This window comes from Nomascus leucogenys, chromosome 10, assembly GCF_006542625.1.
Source record: "Nomascus leucogenys isolate Asia chromosome 10, Asia_NLE_v1, whole genome shotgun sequence".
Lineage (NCBI taxonomy): Eukaryota > Metazoa > Chordata > Mammalia > Primates > Hylobatidae > Nomascus > Nomascus leucogenys.
The window spans coordinates 79013056-79037464 of record NC_044390.1 but is presented as its reverse complement, the minus strand read 5'-3'; the positions used below and the strand labels follow the sequence as shown (position 1 = coordinate 79037464).

The following is a 24409-nucleotide window of genomic DNA, read 5'->3' as shown; positions in this document are numbered from 1 at the left end:
ACAAAGAATAAACCCAAGGCTGGGCACAGTGGCTCACGCCTGTAATCCCAGCACTTTGGGAGGCTGAGGCAGACAGATCACCTGAGGTCAGGAGTTCAAGACCAGCCTGGCCAACGTGGTGAAACCCTGTCTCTACTAAAAATACAAAAATTAGCCAGGCATGGTGGCGGGCGCCTGTAATCCCAGCTACTTGGGAGGCTGATGTGGGAGAATCGCTGGAACCTGGGAGGCGGAGGTTGCTGTGAGCAGAGATAGTGCCACTGCGCTCCAGCCTCCACTACAATAGCAAGACTCTGTCTCAAAAACAAAAACAAACAAAAAAGAATAAACCCAAAAGAAAACCCTGTTAGATTTAAAAAACACACAAGTACCCTTTTAACAAATATGACAAAAACGAAATGTTCCTGCTTTTCTCTTGGGAATTGGGGCAGGAGAAATGAGGGCTCAGCTCCCTCTTCTTCCATCATGGAAGTTGGCTCCCCAAGCTCAAGTGTGCCTCCTTTGAGTTCCAGCAAGCAGTCTGCAATGACAGTCACAAAAATGTCTTGGCAGTAGAGCTAATCTAGCAATGGTGTGGAAAATACACACACAGGGCAATTGAAACCAGAATCCAGAGTCCTTGATTCAACTGTTTACTAATCAGAAAGGTCAGTATAGTCGGTCCTTTATCTACTGCTGGCAAGTGATTTTTGTATATTTTATTACAAATAAAACAATATTGCTTGACAGCATCATCTGTCATCTTACAAATATACAACTACACAGTCCTAAAGTAATAGTATATCTCTAGAACTGAGCTTTTCTTAAAAACAAACAATAACTATACTATTATTAAGTCCTGCACCCTAAATCTATACAGCAACTTTAATCAATGTGGAAATGAAATTATGATTTATTAATTTACATAAAATTACTTTATACATTAAAGAATAATTTTTCAAATTGTTAAAAAAAACAAAGTTTGAAGCTGTCATTATTGGGATTCATGGGACGTGGTTTGCTCTTCTATCACCTGCTTCACAATTTCTGCCAGTTTTAGTCGATCTACTTTATCTGTGAATCCACGACCTGAAAGCCAAAAAAGAACAAAGTCAGTCCTCAAATTCTTTTAGAGGTGGCAGACTCTTGACAGAGACCCAATAAGGTCCACCTTACCAGTATCAAATTCACCCTCACCAGTGGAGGAACCACCCCCACCACTGATCAAAAGCAGTTCAGATCCATTTTTCAGGTAGCAATTGTATAGTTCCACTAACCTGGCAGTAAAAATCCAAAGCTCACAACACACAAGCAAACCACAAAGAGAGACAAGATCTTTGTAGTACAGACAGCTGACAAAAGACTCATATCCAGAATATGTAAAGAATTCCTATATATCTATAAGAAAGACACAACTCAGTGAAAAAAAATGGGCAAAAGACTTGAATAGGTACTTCACAAAAGAGGAAATCTAACTGGTCCATAAACATTTAAAATGCACATCAGTACATTTTAAGGGTACATTTAAGGGTAATGCAAACTAAAACCACATTGCAATACCACCTACAAACTAACGAGGATAATGAAGATTTTTTTAAAAGACAATAGCAAGAGTTGGTGTGGACGTGAAGTAACCAGAACCCCCAAACACTGCTAGTGGGAGTTCATAAATTCATACAACCACTTTGAAAAACTGGTACCAGTACCCACTAAAGCCAGACAGATGAAGACCTCCATGAACCAGCAATTCTAATCCTATACATGTCAGATAAATGAGCTCATCAAAAGACATTCACAAGAATATTCACCACAGCCCTTTTCTCAATTCCCCAAATCTGGAAATAAACCTAAAGTCCATTCAACAGTAGAATGGAGAAATATAGCACACATTCATATGGTGAAAATGAATGATCTGCTGCTACACACAACATGGATAGATGTCACAAATATAATGACTAAAATTTAATTGACTAAAAGAAGCCAGACATAAAAGAACACAGACTTGTCTGACTCCATTCACAAAGAATACAAAACCAGGCAAAATTAGGCTACAGTGCTAGAAATCAGGACTGTGATTACCCTTGAATGGAGGGAGGGAGTGACTGGAAGAGGACTCATGTTCTACTACATGATCTAGGTGCTGGTTACAGAAGAGTGTTCACTTTGTGAAAATTCATTGAAGTCCGTATTTCATATGTGATCACTTTTCTAAAATGACATATTTCAAGTTTTTTTTTCTTTTTTTTTGAGACGGAGTCTCGCTCTGATGCCCAGGCTGGAGTGCAGTGGTGTGATCTCAGCTCACTGCAACCTCTGCCTCCCGGATTCAAGCGATTCTCCTGCCTCAGCCTCCTGAGCAGCTGGGACTACAGGCGCATGCCACCATGCCCGGCTAATTTTTTTTTTTTTTTGTATTTTTAGTAGAGGTGGGGTTTCACCATGTTAGCCAGGATGGTCTTGATCTCTTGACCTCATGATCCGCCTGCCTCGGCCTCCCAAAGTGTTGGGATTACATGCATGACCCACCATGCCTGGCCCTCAAATTTTTCTTTAAAAAAATCCCAGGGAAGTGAATCTCCTCCAAGAATGGGAATGGCCAGGCTAGCACTTTAGATTTCTTATGGCATGTCTAAGAAACAAGAAGGCAGGCCGGGTACAGTGGCTCACACCTGTAATCCCAGCACTTTGGGAGGCCAAGGTGGGTGGATCACTTGAGGTCAGGAGTTTGAGACAAGCCTGGCCAACATGGTGAAACTCCATCTCCACTAAAAAAAAAAAAAAAAATACAAAAATTAGCTGGGCATGGTGGTACGTGCCTGTAATCCTAGTTCCTTGGGAGGCTGAGGCAGGAGAATTGCATGAGCCCAGGACGGGGAGGTTGCAGTAAGCCAAGATCGCACCACTGCAATCCAGCCTGGGCAACAGAGTGAAACTCCAACTCAAAAAAAAAAAAAAAAAAAAAAAAAAAAAAAAAAAAAAAAAAACCCGGAAACAAGTGAGGCATTGAAATCTTAAGTTTGCTCCCTTCCCTGAGCATCCTGGAGCATAAGTCTAGTACAGTTTGCTCAACTGGAAAGACGATATTAAAATCAGTTCAAGCCAGGCACAGAGGCTCACGCCTGTAATCCCAACACTTTGGGAGGCTGAGGCAGGTGGATCACTTGAGGCCAGGAGTTCAAGACCAGCCTGGCCAACATGGTGAAACCCCATCTCTACTAAACAAAAATTAGCTGGACATGGTGGCACTTGCCTGCAGTCCCAGCTATTCGGGAGGCTGAGGCAGGAGAATCACTTGAACCCGGGAGGCAGAGGTTGCAATGAGCCAAGACTGCGCCACTGCACTCCAGCCTGGGGGACAGAGTGAAACTCCACCTCAAAAAAACAAGGCAGTTCAAGAAATTCATCTCTACCTTATTTGCTTCAGGAAAAAAATTTAACCAGCAGTAGATTTGGCAAACTTTCTCCTCTTTTGTGAAACAGCTCTTCTCTAAGTTAAGCAGATCAGCGGGATCAGCAGGGTGGACTCGCTGGCACTTTGTCCTCTTTCTCCCCTTCAGCATCTGTTGCTTCTTAATGACCTGGTGAATAGTCCTGGTATCTGAGAGAAGTTCTGAAATTTGGATTTTTTTTTACCCAAGTGGTGTGTGATGGGGGCTTTCTAGTGTTGAATCTGCAATACACAATTCACTTCAACTCCGGAAAATAAGTGAAAGGGCCAGATATCCAGGTATGCCTGGGTAGTTAATGTAGAGCTAACCCCCATTCCACAATGCTCCACTCACTCTCCAGCCAGCCTCACTTCACTTCAAAACAGCCACAGCTCAGGCCCCAAAGAGATCCTATATGTTCTAAACATAATCATTTGTCTGCATTCCTGGGGAAGGGAGTTGATGAAGGCTCCTACCATTCCAGCTGAAGCTCTGCAGAGTATCTCTTAGGAGTTTGCATTCCCGGTTATACTTCCAAGCCTCCTGCATTACTTCATTCAGTTTCTCATCTTCATTCTCTCCTGTTGGTAAGGATGAAGAGGAATTTGCATTTTTCCTGCAGCATCATGGGGTTTTAGTGTAAGAGACGGAAGGACGTGATGTCCAACTAGTTGAAAAATGATGACTGAATGTGCAAAACTTCACCAGACAAGGGCTTTACTGCTAGTCCCTACATTATGTAGACCGCATCTGGTATTTGGACTCTTTTTTACTCTGACGTCTTTATACAGATCCACTGATGGCCCCAGGGTCTTAGCACCGGGGGATGGGAAATAGGCTGTGGCAGACTCTATTGCTGAACAAAAGACACCTGGTCAACCAAAGACCAAAAAGTGGGAGAGTGGGCTACTTTCTCTCCCCTAAGCTCATTTCTTACTTTAGAAAGCTATCTGAGCTACACTACATGAGTTCTCTTAAAACCCAAGGAATCTAGGGAGATAGACAGGTCAACCCAACTGTTTTCTGGCCTAGTACATGAAGCATCTCATTTATCTGCTGAGAATAGCCCCTCACCCGCCGATGAGTGGAGAGAGAACATACCGAAAGAAAGCTCTCACTCCAAAGGACCCACGTGTAAGTCACTCTGCCCATGATATGAGTAGCAGCACGAGCTGCTTCTGAACTAGGGATGTGTTCTCTTATTTATGAGCTAATGGCAGCCCTGCACTCTAAAGGATCTGGAAATGGTGAACAGCCTGCAATGAGATTCAGACCCTACCCACATTTTCCATTCTCCATCCCCCGACCTGTGCCCTTGTTGTCAAACTAAGAAAACACAAAATTGCATGCTTGCACCTGACACTGCCAATTAAGTCTAAACTAGAAATTTCACAGAAACAAAAGAGGGGCAGAACTTAACTGCATTTCTGAGCTCCCACTGTCCAATCTTTTTAGTGGGCACAGACTACCTTATATAATGTACTTTTCTTATAACACAAGATGAAACAGACAACCCGAAATGAAACCATTCCTTTTGCCATGTGCATGCATACACCCACCCACCCCCGCACACACACACTCACAGACACACAGAGGATTAGTAAATGGTGTGACCTTTACCAGCCTGGGGGAGAATACACTGAGCAATCACATCTCGGAGTTTTTCCAAGGCAACATTGGAATCCTCGGCTCCATTCTCATGGTCGTGGATATAGACACTGTCCTTTGGCTTGGTGCTTTAAGAGTTTGAGGGAGGGGTAATGACAACGTGAGACCCCAAAAACCAACTCTGGACGATATTAACTCTAATACAATAAGGCAACAGATATATCAGAAAAATAACAATAGAAAAATAACAATAGTGTCCAACTCCTGATACTATTTAAAGAGCTTATCCTCTCCACCCTCTTCAGAGGCTAAAGAAAGACCCCTAGCTGAGCAAGTTAAATTTCTTAAATTTCAGAACCCAGCACTCAGCCATTCCAGCCATGAAGAAGAATCGAAGAAATAAGCTCAGTTACCCAAGTAACTTCCTCTTCCTCAGAATGGGGTTGTTCACTGAGTGCAGGGGTTTGAGGCTGACTTTCAGATCCTGGATTCTCATGTTGGCCAACTGTTCCGCGTGAGCCTGCTGGATTCCTGCAACCACTGCCTGAATGCAAACACTGCCGTCAGTTTTTCATATTCATTGCTGGGCACCTAAAAAGCCAGTCTAAGAAAGTGGAAAGGAAAAGCTCAAAGTACTAAGAATGTAAGTTCACTCTTATGATGAAGGAATATAAATATTTTGATAAGGCAGAGGACTCTTCCCCACGGATCAGCAGGAACCAGGAAACACCAGGCAACCAAAGGTCACACAACAACTAGCCCTTCTTCCCTGGTGGGGGGACAGAAATGTGAGTAAGAAATACCAGCAGGACCCCCACTCACAGCCACTACTGAGGGGAAGTGTAAAGAGAGGCACATATGGACATCAGCAGAAAGGCTGGCAGGCTGCTGCCCAAGAAGCCTTACAGACGGTATTGATTCACCTCAGCCCTGACGGCTCAGAGCCCTGACCATCTCACATGGAGGGCATGGCCAAGGCTGAGGCCACATGACCGAGGCCACAACCAGTCAAGTAATTTACAGTGAGAAATAGCTGTCATGGTGTCTGGAACTCTTGAAGTTTGTGCTTTTATGAACAGTGTATGATCTCACTAGAGGCAGACCAAATCATCAGAAGGCTTCATAGGAATATGATCCCATTTTTGTATTTTTTTTTCCATTTTTGTATTTTAAAAGAAGGACAAAATGGGTGTATGTGTATGTGTATCCCAGAAAACGATCAGGAAGTATACATCAAGCCATAGATTACCTCACCTCTGAGGGGTGTGACTGTGGCAGGGGAATGAAAGGGAACTTTCACTTTTTCTTTTAACACTGCTGTACCACCTGAATTTACACAACAAGAATTTTTTTGAGACAGAGTCTTGCTCTGTCTTCCAGGCTGGAGTGCAGTGGTGCAATCCTGACTCACTGCAACCTCTGCCGCTGTCAGGTTCAAGCAATTCTCCTGCCTCAACCTCCCGAGTAGCTGGGATTACCAGCGTGTGCCACCACGCCCAGCTAATTTTTGTATATTTAGTAGAGATGTGGTTTCACCACGTTAGCCAGGCTGGTCTCGAATTCCTGACCTCAAATGATCCATCCACCTCAGCCTCCCAAAGTGCTGGGATTACAGATGTGAGCCACCGCACCCAGCCAAAATTTGACAATTTTAAAAAGTAGTTCTGTGGTGAGCATGAAATTAGATCAGGAAAAGTTGGAACTCATTTAAGGGCTCTGTATACTCATGGCCAGCCCTGGCTATGCCTTTCTGCATCTTCACATCCACCTCATCAGTAACAACCTGACAGAAGAAGGAAACAGCTCAAAGTCATGAGCTTAGGCTCCTAGACAGTGCACTTGGGTGGACAGTGTTCTACACTTCCAAAGTTGACCATTCACATCCTCATCACTTTTTTTTGAAACAGTCTCACTCTGTCGCCCAGGCTGGAATGCAGTGGTGGATCTTGGCTCAATGCAACCTCCGCCTCCTGGGCTCAAATGATTCTCCTGCCTCAGCCTCCTGAGTAGCTGGGATTACAGGCGCATGCCACCACACCCAGCTAATTTTTGTATTTTCAGTAGAGGTGGGGTTTCCTCATGTTGGCCAGGCTGGTCTCAAACTCTTGACCTCAAGTGATCCGCCCGCCTCAGCCTCTCAAACTGCTGGGATTACAGGCGTGAGCCACCATGCCTGGCCTTATCTCCTCATTTTTAAGATCTTGAGTAATGCCACATTGTAACCTCTATGTGCTGACAACCAGGATCTAAGTAATCCCTTTGGATTTTTGAATGACCAAACCATTTCTGGACTACAGAAGACAACCACCCACAAATCAAAGAGAAGGCAGAGAACTGTACTTTCCAGTTCTCCTTTTTCTTCCATGCTCCAGCTAAACTTAGAAAAAGACGTCTTACACTTCCACCCTACCCCTTCAAAGCTGGTAACACTCAAGTCTGTGTCACCACTTTGAGCTCACAGCCACACTATGGTCCCACCCTACAAATCTCATTCATTTGAATGTTCCTCTGCCATCTCAAACAATATCTAAAACCTAAGAGACTCCCTCTCACCCAACCAGCCTCCTTCCTAATCTGTCAATGTTATCACCAGATATGCCACCCCTGTCCCCTTATATCTAGTCTATCACGAAAAACTGTAGAAATTTTTCTTCAAAAATATTGAGCCTGTTTATTCACCTCTACTTCTCTGCTCCCACAGCCACCCCCGACTTCTAGATTACTGCAGAATTATTAGGCTGGCAAGTCTGTGAGTTGCCAAGTCTGACTGACTATCTCTAAATACCTTCCTAGGGGCAAATCTCTTCTCAAAAAGCTACCATGGCCTCTCAGTTGCATCCCACTAAGACTTAAACCCCTCTGTCTACTTGTAAAGCCTGGCCCTGCCACACCCATCTCATTAACTTCCCATTAGTGAGGCCAAATTATTTTTCCTGATGATGTATTTGCACGTGTTTTTTTGCTTATGCTGTTCACCACGCATGGCATTTACACTGTCTACTCAAATTCTTCAAGGACAGTGCATGCCCAAACATGAGAAAGAACTCAGATGCTGCAACACAGAAGACAGTTAATACATGTGAGGGGTTCTGCCTTCTGTTTGGGCAAATTACATCCCTTCAAAGATGTGCTCTTTTTCTGAATTCCCACAGCATTCACAGAAAAGTTAACATGCAAAGCTCTGATATTTGAAATGTTCCCTCTTTGTTTCATGTTTATTGGTCTTGCCTTCCCAGCCAGTCTTGTTTAAACCCCTTGGGGAAAGGGAGGGTATCTTAAACTGTTCTGGGCCCACAGCCCCGTAGCAGAAATATGGAGGCTATTCCTTTGAGTGCTCCCTTAGTTTATATTCACCAGGCCTTGACTTGGTCTTTTACCGAAAGAAGTTCCTTATTTTGGATCCTGACTCTCAGGAAACCAGAGATGTTTCTCTGGGAAGGATCGTGCACTCTGCACTGTTTTGCCTTTAACCCCTCACTGAGCCAAGCCCCAGCATTCCTTCCCGACACAGTCTTTTCAGCCAACAAAGTAAACATCATTCAAAACCTTGTCCATCATCAGCTGAGCAGAAGGCAGCACATTATCCAGGGCCTCGGTGGAATTGAGCCAGGGGTGGTCCAGCACTCCCTCGATGGTGAGTCTCTCCTCCGGTTTGACCTTCAGGAGCCTGTGGAGAAAACGCCAACAGGGCTGCCATGCAGTTGCTACCAAAAGGCCATAGGAAGTTCCTGGATCTGGCTCTAAACAGCTCTGGTTGCTTCTTACTTCTGCAAGCCTGGGCTTTCCACCTGCAGATCACAGGTGGGATTCTAGTCTCCAACCACTTGTAGGAGTACTATGGCTTGAGGCAGTCCTTTCTATATTGGAAAAAGTGAGATTAAAATGGTAGAAAAGGGCTTAATCCAGTGATACTTTTGAGTTCTAGGGTTTAATAAGGTAATCCTACATATGGCTTATAGTTCCTCAGACCTTGAATCTCCATACTGAGGTTTCTAGGACAATGGGCTTTAACTTCCAAAAGGAACTCAGAGTGCTCTTTTTGGCTGACAGTGGCTGCAGAATTAGTTGAAGGGTCATGAGGTTCTGGAAAAGCAGGTTGCTACCCAATATAAAACTCTTAGATGTTACCATATGGCAGGACATGAGCCCATTATTCCACAGACATTCAAAAGCTAAAAACCTAGAGCCTCTGAGACGGGGATGGCATTTCCTTCTAAGCCCAGGGTGTTGCTTCTGTGCTGTCTGCCTTCAGATCATGCTTCTTTCCATCTTGTTCATTCCCACTGATGTGGTTCCTAGCTCATCTCAGCCCGTTCTCTCCTTCCAACTCCATCTCTCATTACAAATGTCAGGACAACATGCCTAACTGCTCCTTCAGCTTGTCTGCCACCTTCTTCTGGATCATTCTGAACAGATGGCTTCAGATTCTAAAGAAAGGATTATCTGGAAGATCCCAAAACCAAAAAGATAATCAGTGTTGCTCTAGGGACAGGAAATGTATTCTATAGAAAACTGGCAAAGAACTACTTACAGGACACTGAGGTTTTGGTCAAATAGCTGGGAATACAGCAAGGAAATAGCATGTCAAGACAGATGGTGATTTAATCGTTGCACCCATGTTCCTAAAAACTTGTACTTGTCTATTTTAGAAAACAGTCCTCTTTATAGCATACAGAACCTGCCCCCAACCCCCACCCTGTAATCAACAGGACAAGCTTACTTTTGAAAGGGAGTAATGTCCATGGAGAAATGGCTGTACTGTCGGGAGACAGCTCCCAGGTGTTGCCCCTAAACACGTACCTTCATCCCATTACAGAGGAAGAAACTGAGACCAACAAGGGAGACACTGCTCAGTGAAGACCCAGCAGTGGGAAGACAGGAGCAGTGCCTAAGTCCACGGACACCCAGCCTCCCACACAGGTGGGCAGAAAAAACAAACATATTCGAATTTAGGCCTGACTTCTTACCTAGTCCTCCAGCTACCAAAAGCCTCTGAATAACAACTCTCCGTCATCCACTCACTAGCCCTAATTCTGGATAAATCTTCCCATCTTAAGATATGCCAGAGCGGCTGGGTGCGGTGGCTCACGCCTGTAATCCCAGCACTTGGGAAGGCCGAGGCAGGAAGATCGCTTGAGATCAGTAGTTTGAGATCAGCCTGGCCAACATGGTCAAACCCCATCTCTACTTAAAATACAAATATGAGCTGGGCGTGTTAGCGGGCGCCTGTAATCCCAGCTACTGCCGAGGCTCAGGCAGGAGAATCACTTGAACCCCGGAGGTGGAAGTCGCAGTGAGCCAAGATTGTACCACTGCACTCCACCCTGGGCAACAGAGCGAGACTCTGTCTCAAAAAAAAAAAAAAAAAAAAAAAAGGTATGTCAAAGCAACCAACTGGCAGTGCAAAGGTGGAGAGTGGGGTCCAGGCCTGACAAACCCACATGCCCACAGCATCCAAGGATGCTGTTTGTCATCTCAGCACCTAGTTCACCTCCTGGCATTGTGTCTGTCCCAAATGACATGCCAGCTCACACGTAAGAAGGACAGCACACCAGGTTTATAATTTAGGGTCCTGAATTAATGTGCAGAGACTGCCTATGGAGGGACCTGGGTTCACACCCTGGGACAAAGTCTAGGGATGCAACAGGAGGGAGGAAAGCTTCATTCGCACCAAGGTGTGGACACTGAGAACAGTCACTTCAGGCTCTAGAGAGATTTCTGAGATATTAAAATGGAGAGGAGCCTGCCTAGGAAACCAATGACTTTTCTCTACCCACATTCCCTTGAGCTCCACCACCTAGAGGCCTCCTTGGCCTCCCTGCCCAGCAGCCCGTGAACTCACTTCCTCACAACATCTTTGGCCATCTCTGAGATCTGACTCCACTCTTCCTCTGGGAACTCAAAACTGCCTGTCATGATCTTTCTTCGCATATCCTTTGGGATAGTCCGGCTGTGGTGTTTGGAGTAAAAAGGAGGGTATCCGCACAGCATCACATAGATAATCACCCCTAGGGACCACAAGTCACAGCTCTGAAAGCAAAAAAGAAAATGGTCACTCACAGCAGAAGCAGAGCCCCCAAATAAACACCCCATGACAGGCTCAGGAATAGCCCCTGCAATATATAGGCTGATATAAACTAGAGTCACTTAACAGAGACTAGGAAAGCTGAAGGAAGTCTTAGGAGAACTAGTCTTTATCTCCATATTTTCTTTCTTTTTTTTTTTTTTCTTTGAGACAGAGTCTTGCTCTGTTGCCCAGGGTGGAGTGCAGTGGCATAATCTCAGCTCACTGCAACCTCCGCCTCCCAGGTTCAAGCAATTCCTCCTGCTTCAGCCTCCTGAGTAGCTAGGATTACAGGCGTGTGCCATCATGCCGCCTGGCTAATTTTTGTATTTTTTTTTAGTAGAGACAGGCTTTCACCATGTTGGTCAGGTTGGTCTCGAACTCCTGACCTCGTAATCTGCCCACCTCGGCCTGGGATTACAGGCGTGAGTCATCACACCCAGCCTCTCTCCATATTTTCAATAAGCTACCAATACTACATACATGCATCCCATCATACAAAGCCAGTCTGGGATAAAATGTACAAGTACTTTCATTCTCACTCTTTAGGCCCAAGCACCTATCTGATCCCTGTGTACAGGTGTAGGATGCTTTGCCCCAGCCAGAAAATAAATAAATATAAACCAGCTGGTTGTGAAACCTCTATGTAGAAACAGAGCAACTAAGAGACAGGTAGGCTCACCTACAGTACAGCACAGGCCACTTCATAAAGGCCCAAAGCAGTTTGACACAGATCATGGAGAGGACTGGAGGGAAGAACAGAAGGTCTAAATGCATTCCTTTGACCATGAAGGACTCACTAGGTCCATTTGCAAGCTCTTACACCATTCTGGGGGAAGATACTGTGAAAAAAAGAAAACTGCTACCAACTACCATGTCTGCAGGTAGTAAGGTGACTCCACGGCCTATATTCACTGCATAAAGAAAGGACTCCTATTTTAGTTAAATGCAGCTCCATTTGCTTTGAAAACTGGGTTTGCAGAGGCTTCAATTCAAGCCTTTCTTGAACAGCGAGATAAAAGAGGTGCCTGCCTAAGATGGCAGCCCAGTGAGCCTGCCACTGGGGCCCCACACTCCCCCTCACACCACAGCTCTGTGGTGCTCTGCACAAAGGCTGAATAATGGGGTGTCTCAGGTACTCTCGCCTGTGTTTTCTTTTTTTGAGACGGAGTCTCGCTCTGTCGCCAGGCTGGAGTGCAGTGGCGCGATCTCAGCTCACTGCAACCACTGCCTCCTGGGTTCAAGCGATTCTCATGCCTCAGTCTCCCAAGTAGCTGGGACTACAGGCGCCCGCCACCACACCTGGCTAATTTTTTGTATTTTTAGTAGAGAGGGGGTTTCACCATGTTGGCCAGGATAGTCTCGATCTCCTGACCTCGTGATCCGCCCACCTCGGCCTCCCAAAGTGCTGGGATTATAGGGGTGAGCCACCGCACCAGGCCTGCCCATGTTTTCACATTATACTAGTAGATATTTGTGGATGACACAGCCCATGCTGTAGAACAGAATCACAGAATAAAATTACAGGGGTGGAAAGGGACCTTCAATCCCTCACTTTCCAGAAAGGGAACTAATACTGCAGAGATCATGTCATCTCTCAGGTCCTCTGTCAAGAGTGAAACCAAGTGACCTCACCAATGTCACACAGATTAAGAGTAGTGGAGCCACAGCAAGTGTCCCAGCCTAGTGCCTTTTTACCATTCTCAGCCCCTTCTGTCATCTATATCTAGCCTCAAGTCCCCAAGTAGCATCTTTTTTCTGATCTACTTACTCAGTGACTCCAGGGCCTATTTCAAGAGGCCCTAAGCCTCTTGTGCTTTAGAACAGACAGGATCGGCTGGGTACGGTGGCTCACGCCTGTAATCCCAGCTCTTTGGGAGGCCGAGGCGAGTGGATCACCTGAGGTCAGGAATTCAGGACCAACCTGACCAACATGGTGAAACCTCATCTCTCCTAAAAATACAAAACATTAGCCAGGCGTGGTGGCAGGCACCTGTAATCCCAGCTACTTGGGAGGCTGAGGCAAGAGAATTGCTTGAACCCAGGAGGCGGAGGTTGCAGTGAGCCAAGATTGTGCCACTGCATTCCAGCCTGGGCGACAGGGTGAGACTCTGTCTCAAAAAAAAAAATATAAGACAGGATCAATATATGGGCTACAGGCTGGGTGCAGTGGCTCACGCCTGTAATCCCAGCACTTTGGGAGGCCAAGGTGGGCGGATCACTTGAGGTCAGGAGTTTGAGATCAACTTGGCCAACATGGAGAAACCCCGACTCTACTAAAAATACAAAAATTAGCCGAGTGTGGTGACATGCACCTATCATCTCAGCTACCTGGGAGGCTGAGGCAGGAGAATTGTTTGAGCACAGGAGGTGAAGGTTGCAGTCAGCTGAGATCACACCATTGTACTCCAGCCTAGGCGACAGAGCAAGACTCTGTCTCAAAAAAACAATAAAAAAAATGTGGGCTACAGATTAAGAACCATAATATTACCAAGTAACACTTAGGAGCCCTTGCTATGTGTATCAGATACTGTTCTAAGCTGGGTATTTTATGGGGTAAGAAAGAATGGTGCCATAAATGACCACAAAGTGTTCTCTAGCGTCTGTGTCTCAGAAATGGCCTCCACCTCAAAAGCACAAGCCAACCATATCTCTTCAGTGTGGCCAGTGGACCATATGGACAGTCAAAAAAATAACCTGATTGATGATCACAGTCCCTAATTACCGCTGCAAAAGCTAATTGGGTACAAACTTTATTTGATATTTCATTAAACAAAAACTTGAATTCCAAATACTTTTCTGCGAGTCTGGCTGAACCTTATCTGATATTTCATCAACAAAAACTTGAATTCCAAATACTTTTCTGCAAGTCTGGTTGCTTCTTTGGGGCAGGAATATTAAGGGGTGAGAAAGGAATTGGCCACACTCCCAGAGGGCCACAAACACCTCACTAAAGGAGAGGGGCTGCATCTGTCAAATGAAGAGAAATATCTCTTCCTGTACCTTGTTGTAAGTGTAGGGCGTCGGTGAGGTAGGTATGATGCCAGATTTCTCCTTCTGATGCCTTCTTTGTGCCTCCAGTACCTGTCAAGAGTCAGACCAAAGGGGACCATTTAATGAAAATCACACCACCAATAACCTGGCCTTGAGACAGGCTACTATAAGACTGAAGGAGGTAAACAACTGGCAATCAGCCATCGAAAAAAAACTCCACATAAACACTACACTTCCAAAAACATTTTTTTCTTACAACCAGTAATTTATCCATCAGCCAAGGAAACACTCAGGTCAAGGACATGAAGACGAAGTTCCTAGGAGATTCCTCTCTTCTTCCTGCCCATCAAGGAATCTGAGATCACTGACTTTTTCCTGGGGATAGCCTTTATGCCTATGCAAAAGCAGATGAGCTTTAAGCCATCTGTTACCATCAGGGACTATGACAGTCATGTCAGTCTAGGTGTTAAGTGCTCCAAGGAGGCAGCCACTGCCACCGTGAGATCATTATCCTGGCCAACCTCTCTAATGTCCCATGAGGAGGGACTCCAGAGGGGGGCACAACATTAGCGGCCCCACACTGTTCCTTGAAAAGTGACAGGATGCTGAGGCTCTGTGCAAGGGGACTTCATCTCACACCCCGACCTACTTGATACTGTCTCAGCCCCTGTGCCCATGAAGCTGGGGCAGATGGGATACAACTGTTACCGCTTAGCCAGGGACTGCAGTGCCATCTTGGGCAACTTTGCAAAGGCTATCTTCAGTGCCACCTCTAAGACCTGCAGCTATCTCACCTAATAGAAATTCACTGACCATCTTATAAAAACCTACACTAGGCTGGGCGTGGTGGCTCACACCTGTAATCCCAGCACTTTGGGAAGCCAAGGCAGGCAGATCATAAGGTCAGGAGTTCGAGACCAGCCTGGCCAACATGGTGAAACCCCCATCTCTACTAAAAATACAAAAATTAGACGGACAAGGTGGTGGGCGCCTGTAATCCCAACTACTTGGGAGGCTGAGGCAGAAGAATCACTTGAACCCAGGAGGTGGAGGTTGTGGTGAGCCGAGATCGTGCCATTGCACTCCAGCCTGGGCAACAAGAGCAAAATCCCATCTCCAAAAAAAAAAAACAACCTACTCTAAAGTCTCCATGCAGAGGACCTGGGCTCCAACCATGACCACCATATAGAGTTTTTACACAAGAACAACAAAGTGAGTTAATTAAACCTGAAAAATAAAACACCATTCACAATAGCAGAAAAAATATTAAGCATTAAGAATAAATCTCACAAAGATGTGAGAGACCTATAAACTGACTACATAATATTGCTGAGCAAAATTATGAGACAAACATGAATGGAGTGATATAGCTTGCTCATAGGTCAGAAGACTCAATATCACTAAAATCTCAGCACTCCCACATTGAATGATAGCTCTAAAACAACCCCAGTCAAAATTCCCAGTAGGCTTTTTTATAGAAGTCAACAGCTGACTGTGAGGTTCACATGGAAATGCAAGGAAGTCAGAATAGCAAAAACAACTTTGAAAATGAAGAACAAAGGTGGAGGGCCAACGCTACCTGATTTCAAGAATTATTATAAAGCTACAGTAATCAAGACAGTGTGGTACTGGGATAAAGACAGAAAAAGAGATCAATGGAATAGAATAAAGAGTCCAAAAATAAATTCACACATACATGTTGAATGATTTTTGACAAAGGCTCAAAAGCAATGCCGCAGAGAAAAGATAGCCCTTTTCATGAACGGTTACTTCTGAGGGTGGGGCTTAAAAGATAAAAATTAAGGCCGGGCACGGTGGCTCACGTCTGTAATCCCAGCACTTTGGGAGGCCGAGGCAGGCAGATCACGAGGTCAGGAGATCGAGACCATCCTGGCTAACACGGTGAAACCCCGTCTCTACTAAAAATACAAAAAATTAGCCGGGCATGGTGGCAGGTGCCTGTAGTCCCTGCTACTCGGGAGGCTGAGGCAGGAGAATCGCTTGAACCCTGGAGGCAGAGGTTGCAGTGAGCTGAGATCCGCCACTGCACTCCAACTTGGCGACAGAGCGAGACTCCGTCTCAAAATAAATAAATAAATAAATAAATAAATAATAAATAAACAGAACAACAAATGGTGCTGGAACAACTGGATATCTAAATGCTAATAAGTGAACTTGGATCCATACTTCATGCATTATATAAAAATTGACTCAACATGGATCACAGACCTAAATGTAAAACCTAACACTATATAAAACTTCTAGAGGAAAACATAGGAGACTGATCTTGGGTTAGACAAAAATTTTCAACATAGGAAACCAAAAGCACAGGCCTTAAAAAAGTTTTCTGATAAACTGGCATTCATGAAAATTAGAATTTTCTGCTCCTCAAAAGACACTGTTGAAAGAATGAAAAGATAAGCCACAGACTGGAAGAAAATCTTTGCAAAGCACAGATCTAATTAAAGATTCGTATCCATCTCTTGACAACCTGGGAGAGTTTAAAAAAAAAAAAAAAAAAGAGTCAGAGTCAGTTGGATGTGGTAGATCATGCCTGTAATCCCAGCAAGTTAGGGGGCTGAGGCAGGAGGATCACTTGAGCCCAGAAGTTCGAGACCAGCCTGGACAATGTGGCGAGGCCCCATCTCTTAAAAAAAAAAATTTTTTTCTTAATTAGCCAGATGTGATGGCGTATGCCTATGGTCCCAGCTCCTAAGGAGGCTGAGGCAGGAGGATCGCTTGAGCCCAGGAGGTTGAGGCTACAGTGAGTCGTGATCGTGCCACTGCATTCCAGCCTGGGTGGCAGAGCAAGACCCTGTCTCCAACAAAAAAAAAGAAAGAAAGGAATTCATATCCAAAATATGCAAAGAACTCTCAAATTCAATAATAAGAAAATAACCCAATTCTGTAAATACAGAAAAGGTCTGAACAGACACTTCCCAAAGAAAATATACAGAAGGCAGGTGCACACACAAATGTGTACACAAAAGAAAAGATGGCAGACATCATTACTCATTAGGGAATGCAAATTAAAACTACAAAGAAATACCACTACGTATCCACTAAAATGGCCAAAATTAAAAAGACTGACCATACCAAATGCAGGTGAAAATGTAGAAGACCTGAAACTTTCATATACTGCATTAAAAAAATGAGCAAATGGAGTCATTTATAGGCCAGAAATATTAAAGAAAAAAATAGGCTGGGCATGGTGGCTCACGCCTGTAATCCCAGCACTTTGGAGGTCAAGGCGAGTGGATCACCTGAGGTTAGGAGTTCAAGACCAACCTGAACAACATGGCGAAACCCCGTCTCTACTAAAAATACAAAAAATTAGCCAGGCGTGGTGGCACATGCCTTTAATCCCAGCTACTTGGGAGGCTGAGGAAGTAGAATCCCTTGAACCCGGGAGGTGGAGGTTGCAGTGAGCACTCCAGCTTGCATGACAGGAGCAAGACTCCATCTCAAAAAAAAAAAAAAAAAAAAAAAATTAAAATTAAAATTAAAACCACAATGAAATATTACCTCACACCTTTTACAGTGGCTATTAAAAAAGATAAAAGATAACAACTGTTAACAATGATGTGGAAAAAAGGGAGCCTTTGTACACTGTTTGTAAGAATGTGTATTAGTATGACCACTATGGAAAACAGTGGGAAGGTTCCTAAAAAAATTAAAACTAGAAATACCTTATCATCCAACAGTGCCACTACTGAGTATGTATCAGAAGGGAAGAAGGGAAGGGAAAGCAGAAAGAAAAAAAGGATGAAAGAAAAGGAAAAAAGGATGAAAATACAAAAGATCAGAACTCCAGTTCCCTGTACAGTCTAATATACATGTCATTGATTGGAAGTCTCAGAAAGCAAGTAGAGGAGTAGAAAAATCGTTGAAGAGATGATGTCTGAAAAATTTCCTAATTTTTATTTGATATGGTGTTTATTTGATAAACACCATAAACCAACAGATCCCGGGAGCTCAAGAGATCCCTGGCAGGAAAAACAAAGGAACAAGAATGCACACATCATCAAATTGTTGGGACTTTTTTTTTTTTAACTTTTATTTTGGGTTCAGGGGTACATATGCGTTATACATGTTAATTATATAGGTGAATTGCAGTGGTTTCACAGGGGTTTGTTACACAGATTATTTCGTCACCCAGGTTTTATATAAGCATAGTATCAGGTAGGTAGTTTTTGATCCTCACCCTCCTTCCACCCATTGTTGGGATTTCTGTTTCTGCTAGGATATAGAAAGCTGGAAAGTGTCAAAGATAAATTATAAAATCATCATTTTTTTTTTTTGAGATGGAGTCTCGTTCTGTCACCAGGCTAGAGTGCAACGGCTCAATCTTTGCTCACTGCAACCTCCACCTCCTAGGTTCAAGCAATTCTCCTGCCTCAGCCTCCCGAGAAGCTGGGATTACAGGTGGCTGCCACCACACCCGACTAATATTTTGTCTTTTTAGTAGAGATGGGGTTTCACCATGTTCGCCAGGCTAGTCTTGAACCCCTGACCTCAAGTGATCCGCCCCCCTCAGCCTCCCAAAGTGCTGGGATTACAGGCGTAAGCCACCGCGCCTGGCCTATCACTTTTTTTGAACCCATCAAGGATCAGGTCTCAGGGCAAACAATTATTCTGAAATCTTTCAGTCAGGCCCTTCCAAGGAGAGATGGGGAGTGAAAGCTGGCTCACCTATGGCAGAGCCCAGGAGGAGGTGATATCACATGCCATTTGGGTAAAAAGAATTCAGCGAGGTTTTTAACAAACTGCTAAAGGCAAAATGTGGGCTAGGATAAGAGTACAGACCCTCTAGGAGCCATAGAAACAAGGAAGACTCATGCCTACTCCCATGCTCTTCTGCACAGACTTCCACCAGATGTTCATGAGACTCAAGAACACAGGTCCTGCCCAACAGCAGAGAAACAGATACCTCTCGGTCCCCCACTGCCATCTCCCTTTCTGCAGGCTTGCAGGGACAAAGCAGTAACTGACAGCAATCTATTGCTAAGGGGGGGCCAAGACTGTAAAGAGAGATCCCCTCTAAGGTACAGGTGCACTAGCAAGGCCAAGACTGAGGGTAGAAGTGGAATATTTTTTTAAAAATGGCACTTCAGACCCCACCTAACCATAAGGTAACAAAACAGGAATCCCATGCCACTGAGGCACTGAAGACAATGATAGCAACAACAAAACTCACACTCAGCTCAACTTTTGAGTAGACTGATTTAACCCTCAAACTCAACACTAAAGGCCGAGCAACAGAAGAGGCACGCCCACTTTTAGGCTCTCAAAAAAGAAAAAGAAAAAAAAAGAAAATCCTAATAAATCTACAAAAAATTTACTAGATTTAATAAATGAATTTAGCAAGGTCCCAAGACACAAAGTCAATATACAAAAATCACTAGTATGGGCCGGGTGCAGTGGCTCACGCCTGTAAACTCAACACTTTGGGAGACCAAGGTGGGCGGATCATGAGGTCAGGAGATTGAGACCATCCTGGCTAACAAGGTGAAACCCTGTCTCTACTAAAAATACGAAAAAAAATTAGCCAGGCATGGTGGCAGGCGCCTGTAGTCCCAGCTACTCAGGAGGCTGAGGAAGGAGAATCGCTTGAACCTGGGAGACGGAGATTGCAGTGAGCAGAGATCGCACCACTGCACTCCAGCCTGGGCAACAGAGCAAGACTCCATCTCCAAAAAAAAAAAAAAAAAGGTCACTAGTATGGCTGGGGGCAGTGGCTCACACCTGTAATCCCAACACTTTGGGAGGCCAAAGCAGGTGGATTACCTGAGGTCAGGAGTTCGAGACCAGCCTGGCCAACATGGTGAAACCCTGTCTCTACTAAAAATATACAAATTAGCCAGGTGTGGTGGCGGGCGCCTGTCATCCCAGAGGCTGACAGGAGAACTGCTTTAACCCAGGAGGCAGAGGTTGCAGTGAGCTGAGATTGCGCCACTGCACTCCAGCCTGGGCAACAAAGAGCAAAATTACATCTCAAAAAAAAAAAAAAAAAAACCCAAAACAAACAAACAAAAAAAAACACTAGTATTTCTATAAACTAGTTACAATTAGAAAATGAATTTTTTAGCCCTCCCTCCCTCCCTCTCTCTCTCTCTGTCTCTCTTTCTTTCTTTCTTTCTTTCTTCTCTGTGGCCCACGCTGCAGTCTACTCGGCTCCCTGCTGCCCCACCCCGCAGGCTGCCTGGAATTGCCGGCGCCCGCCACCACCGCTGCCTGCTTTTTCTCCTTTGCCTGCAGGCGCGGTTTCGCCATCTTGGCCACGCTGGTCTCCAGCTCCTGACCCCGAGTGCTCTGCCCGCCTCGGCCTCCCAGGGTGCTGGGACTCCAGACGGAGTCTCGCTGACTCGGTGCTCGGTGTGGCCCGGGCTGGAGTGCGGTGGCGTGGTCTTGGCTCGCTGCAGCCTCCGCCTCCCAGCCGCCTGCCTTGGCCTCCCAGGGTGCTGGGATTACAGCCCCTGCCCGGCCCACGCCCCGTCTGGGAGGTGGGGAACGTCTCTGCTCGGCCGCCCCTCTGTCCGGCCGCCCCGTCTGGGAAGTGAGGAGCGCCTCTGCCCGGCCACCCATCGTCTGGGAAGTGAGGAGCGCCTCTGCCCGGCCACCCATCATCTGGGAGGTGAGGAGCGCCTCTGCCCGGCCACCCATCGTCTGGGAGGTGAGGAGCGCCTCTGCCCGGCCACCCATCGTCTGGGAAGTGAGGAGCGCCTCTGCCCGGCCGCCCCGTCTGGGAAGAAGTGAGGAGCGCCTCAGCCCGGCCGCCCCGTCTGGGAAGAAGTGAGGAGCGCCTCTGCCCGGCCGCCCGTCGTCCGGGAAGTGAGGAGCGCCTCTGCCTGGCCGCCCCGTCTGGGAAGTGAGGAGCACCTCTGCCCGGCCTCGTCTGGGAAGTGAGGAGCGCCTCTGCCCGACTGCCCCGTCTGGGAAGTGAGGAGCGCCTCTGCCCGGCCGCCCCGTCCGGGAAGAAGTGAGGAGCGCCTCTGCCCGGCCACCCATCGTCTGGGAAGTGAGGAGCGCCTCTGCCTGGCCGCCCCGTCTGGGAAGTGAGGAGCACCTCTGCCTGGCCTCGTCTGGGAAGTGAGGAGCGCCTCTGCCCGACTGCCCCGTCTGGGAGGTCTACCACGGAGGCCAGAAGCAATGTGGGGGCTGGACGTGGTGGCTCACGCCTGTGGTCCCGGCACTCTGGGGGGCCGAGGCGGGTTGATCACTTTGGGCTAGGAGTTCGAGACCAGTCTGGCCAACATGGCGAAACATATGAAAAATACAACAGACAAACCAACCAACCAACCCAGTGACAAGGCAAGTCTACCCTGGAGTCATACTCTAGTTTTTTCTATTTTCCTCCCTTTCTGATCCTTTGTCCCACTTTCTTTTTCTTCCTCTTCCTTCTCCTTCTTCTTTGTCAGAGAGAGGATTGAGTTGTTGTCACTGATCCATATAAAGTCCCTCTCTCATTTGTTTTCTTTGATTCCCACTCCCCATTTCTATTCCCCATCTTCCCATGTGCAACCTCCCTAGTATGTTTGATACGCATCTTTTTGTTTGTATGTATTTTCAGAAAATGTTTATTGTTTTGTGTGCAAAAAATTAATTAAAAAAAAAAAATGAAATTTTTTTTTTTTTTTGAGACACAGTTTCACTCTAGTCACCCAGGCTGGAGTGCAATGGCATGATCTCGACTGACTGTAGCCTCCACCTCCTGGGTTCAAGAGGTTCTCCTGCCTCAGCCTACCAAGTAGCTGAGATTACAGGCACCGGCCACTACGCCCAGCAAATTTTTGTATTTTTAGTAAAGATGGGGTTTCACCATGGTGGCCAGGCTGGTCTCGAACTCCTGACCTCAGGTGATCCGCCTGCCTCAGCCTCCCAAAGTGCTGGGATAACAGGTGTGAGCCACTGCGCCCAGCTGAAATGTTTTACAATATCATTTCCAACAGCAGCCAAAAACAAAATTTAAGGATAAATTTAAGAAAATATGTGCAAGACCTGTAACATTAGGAAGCATAAACATTTTTGAGAAAAATTGAAGACCTAAATAAATGGAGAGATATATACCTTGTTCATCGATTGGGAGACTTTTATATTGTTAAGATATCAATTCTCTCCAAATTCATCTATAGATTAAATACAATCCCAGTCAAATCCCAGGAGGCTTTTCTGTTATACAGAAGTGAATTCTAAAATGTAGAGAAATACGAAGGATCTAGAATAGCCAAAACAATTTTGAAAAAGAATGAATCTGAAGTCAAGATATAATATAAAGCTACAATAATGCAAATGCTCTTGCTATAGACACATACATAAATTAAGCAAACAGAATAGAATCCAGAAAAGACCAACAGATATATGGCCAGCTGGTTTTCAACAAAACTGCAATTCAGGCCAGGCGCAGTGGCTCATGCCTGTAATCCCAGCACTTTGGGAGGCCGAGGCTGGCAGATCACGAGGTCAAGAGATCAAGACCATCCTGGCCAACATGGTGAAACCCTGTCTCTACTAAAAATACAAAAAATTTGCCGGGCATGGTGGCGGGCTCCTGTAATCCCAGCTACTTGGGAGGCTGAGGCAGGAGAATCTCTTGAACCCGGGAGGCGGAGGTTGCAGTGAGTCAAGATTGCGCCATTGCACCACTCCAGCCTGGGCAAAAAGAGTGAAACTCTGTCTCAAAAAAAAAAAAAAAACAAAACTGCAATTCAATAGTGCAATCCTTTTACAAATCCTTTCACAAATGATGATTTGTAAAAAATATTTTACCAATGATGCTGCAACAACTTGACACCCTTAAGGGGGAAAAAAAGAACCTGGTCTCTCATTTCATACACACACAAACTCAAATGAATTACAGACCCAAATGTAAAAGCTAAAGCTATAACCTCTTATAAGAAAACATCAGAGAAAATATTTATGCTTGTGGATCTTAGGAACAAAAAGTACTAAGCATTAAAAAAAAATGGTGAAATAGACTTCATTAAAATTCAAAATTTCTGCTATTCAAAGGCCATTAAGAAAATTAAAAGGCAAGTCACAGACTGAGATAAATATTCATGATATATATATGGAAGGCAGAATAATGGCCCCCCCAAGATGTCCATGTTATCCCTGGGATTATGTTACCTTGTATTGCAGAATAATTAAGAATCTTAAAATGGGGAGTTATCCAGGTAAGGCCAATGTGATCAGTAGGGTCCTTTTAAGAGGCAGGCAAGAGGGTCCAAGTCATAGAGAGAGACATTCATTGGAAGATGCTATGCTACTGGCTTTGATGATGAAGGAAGAGGCTACAAGCCAAATAATGTAGGCAGCCTCTAGAAGCTGGAAAAGGCAAGAAATGCCTCCAGAAGGAACACAGCCCTGCTGACACCTTGATTATAGCACTGAGTACCATTTCAGACTTCTCATTTCCAGAAGTATAAGATAATACATTTCTGTTGTTTTTGTCTACTAAGTTTGTGGCAATATGTTACAGTAGCAGTAAGAATACAACATACATATGGCAAAGAACCTGTGTCCAGAATATTTTAAAATTCTTATACCTCAATTCTTTAACAAGAGACCAACAATAACAAAAGGGCGAAAGATGAATGCCCATACTTCACAACAGAATGGCCAATACACATGTACAAAAAGTGCTCCAAAACAGTGGCCATCAGGACAATGTCATGATTAAAACTATAATGAAGTAACACTGTGCCCCCTACCAGAATGACTAAGATGACAAATGCTGACAAGCAACAACCATGAGGCGTTAGTAAAAATGTGAAATGACTGGAACTCTATACGTTGCTGGTAGAAGCATAAAATGGTATAGCCATTTTGGAGAAAAGATATGGGCATGGGGGAACATGTCCCCCAAAAACTGTAAATGAAGTGTTCCTAGCAGCTTTCTTCATAATAGCCAAAAATGAGAAACAACCCAAAATCCTGTCAGTGAATGGAAAAAACAAATGCAGCTTAGGTATATAATGAAATACTACTTTGCAATGAAAAGGAATTAATGAGTGATAAATGCAGGAACATGGACGAATCTCAAAAACATGCTAAGCAAAAGAAATGAAGCATACAAAGTCCACGATTACATTTTTCTGAAATTCTTCAACAGGCAAAACTAACCAATAATGACAGAAAGCATGTCAGTGGTTGCCTAGGGCCAGGGGTTAAGTTGGGAGGGGACTGACTGTAAAGTGGCACAGGCAGCTTGTGAAGTGAGGGGCGTGTTCCACATCTTCAATGTGGTGGTCGCCATATGGGATATATATTTGTCACAACTCATCAAACTCTCCTTGAAGTGGAGGTATTTTACTGTATGTAAATCATACTTCTAAAT

General features: G+C 45.0%; 1 protein-coding gene across 4 annotated transcripts in view; it reads right to left on the bottom strand.

Moving 5' to 3' along the window:
* Positions 1 to 374: 374 nt before the first annotated feature.
* The window catches only part of MAPKAPK5 (MAPK activated protein kinase 5), a 54670-nt gene continuing 30635 nt past the window's right edge, over positions 375 to 24409 (bottom strand). For 2 of the 4 annotated variants that reach the window (XM_030821413.1, XM_030821414.1), the window contains 7 exons: positions 14083 to 14163; positions 10858 to 11045; positions 8562 to 8682; positions 5429 to 5559; positions 5022 to 5143; positions 3884 to 3988; positions 617 to 1068 (listed from right to left, as the gene is read on the bottom strand). In XM_030821413.1, coding sequence (XP_030677273.1) covers positions 974 to 1068; positions 3884 to 3988; positions 5022 to 5143; positions 5429 to 5559; positions 8562 to 8682; positions 10858 to 11045; positions 14083 to 14163 — 843 coding nt within the window. In that variant the 3' untranslated portion in view covers positions 617 to 973. Of the gene's footprint in view, positions 521 to 615; positions 1069 to 3883; positions 3989 to 5021; positions 5144 to 5428; positions 5560 to 8561; positions 8683 to 10857; positions 11046 to 14082; positions 14164 to 24409 lie in introns of those variants that run through there. The other 2 variants (XM_030821415.1, XM_003274406.4) reach the window with 2 other exon arrangements.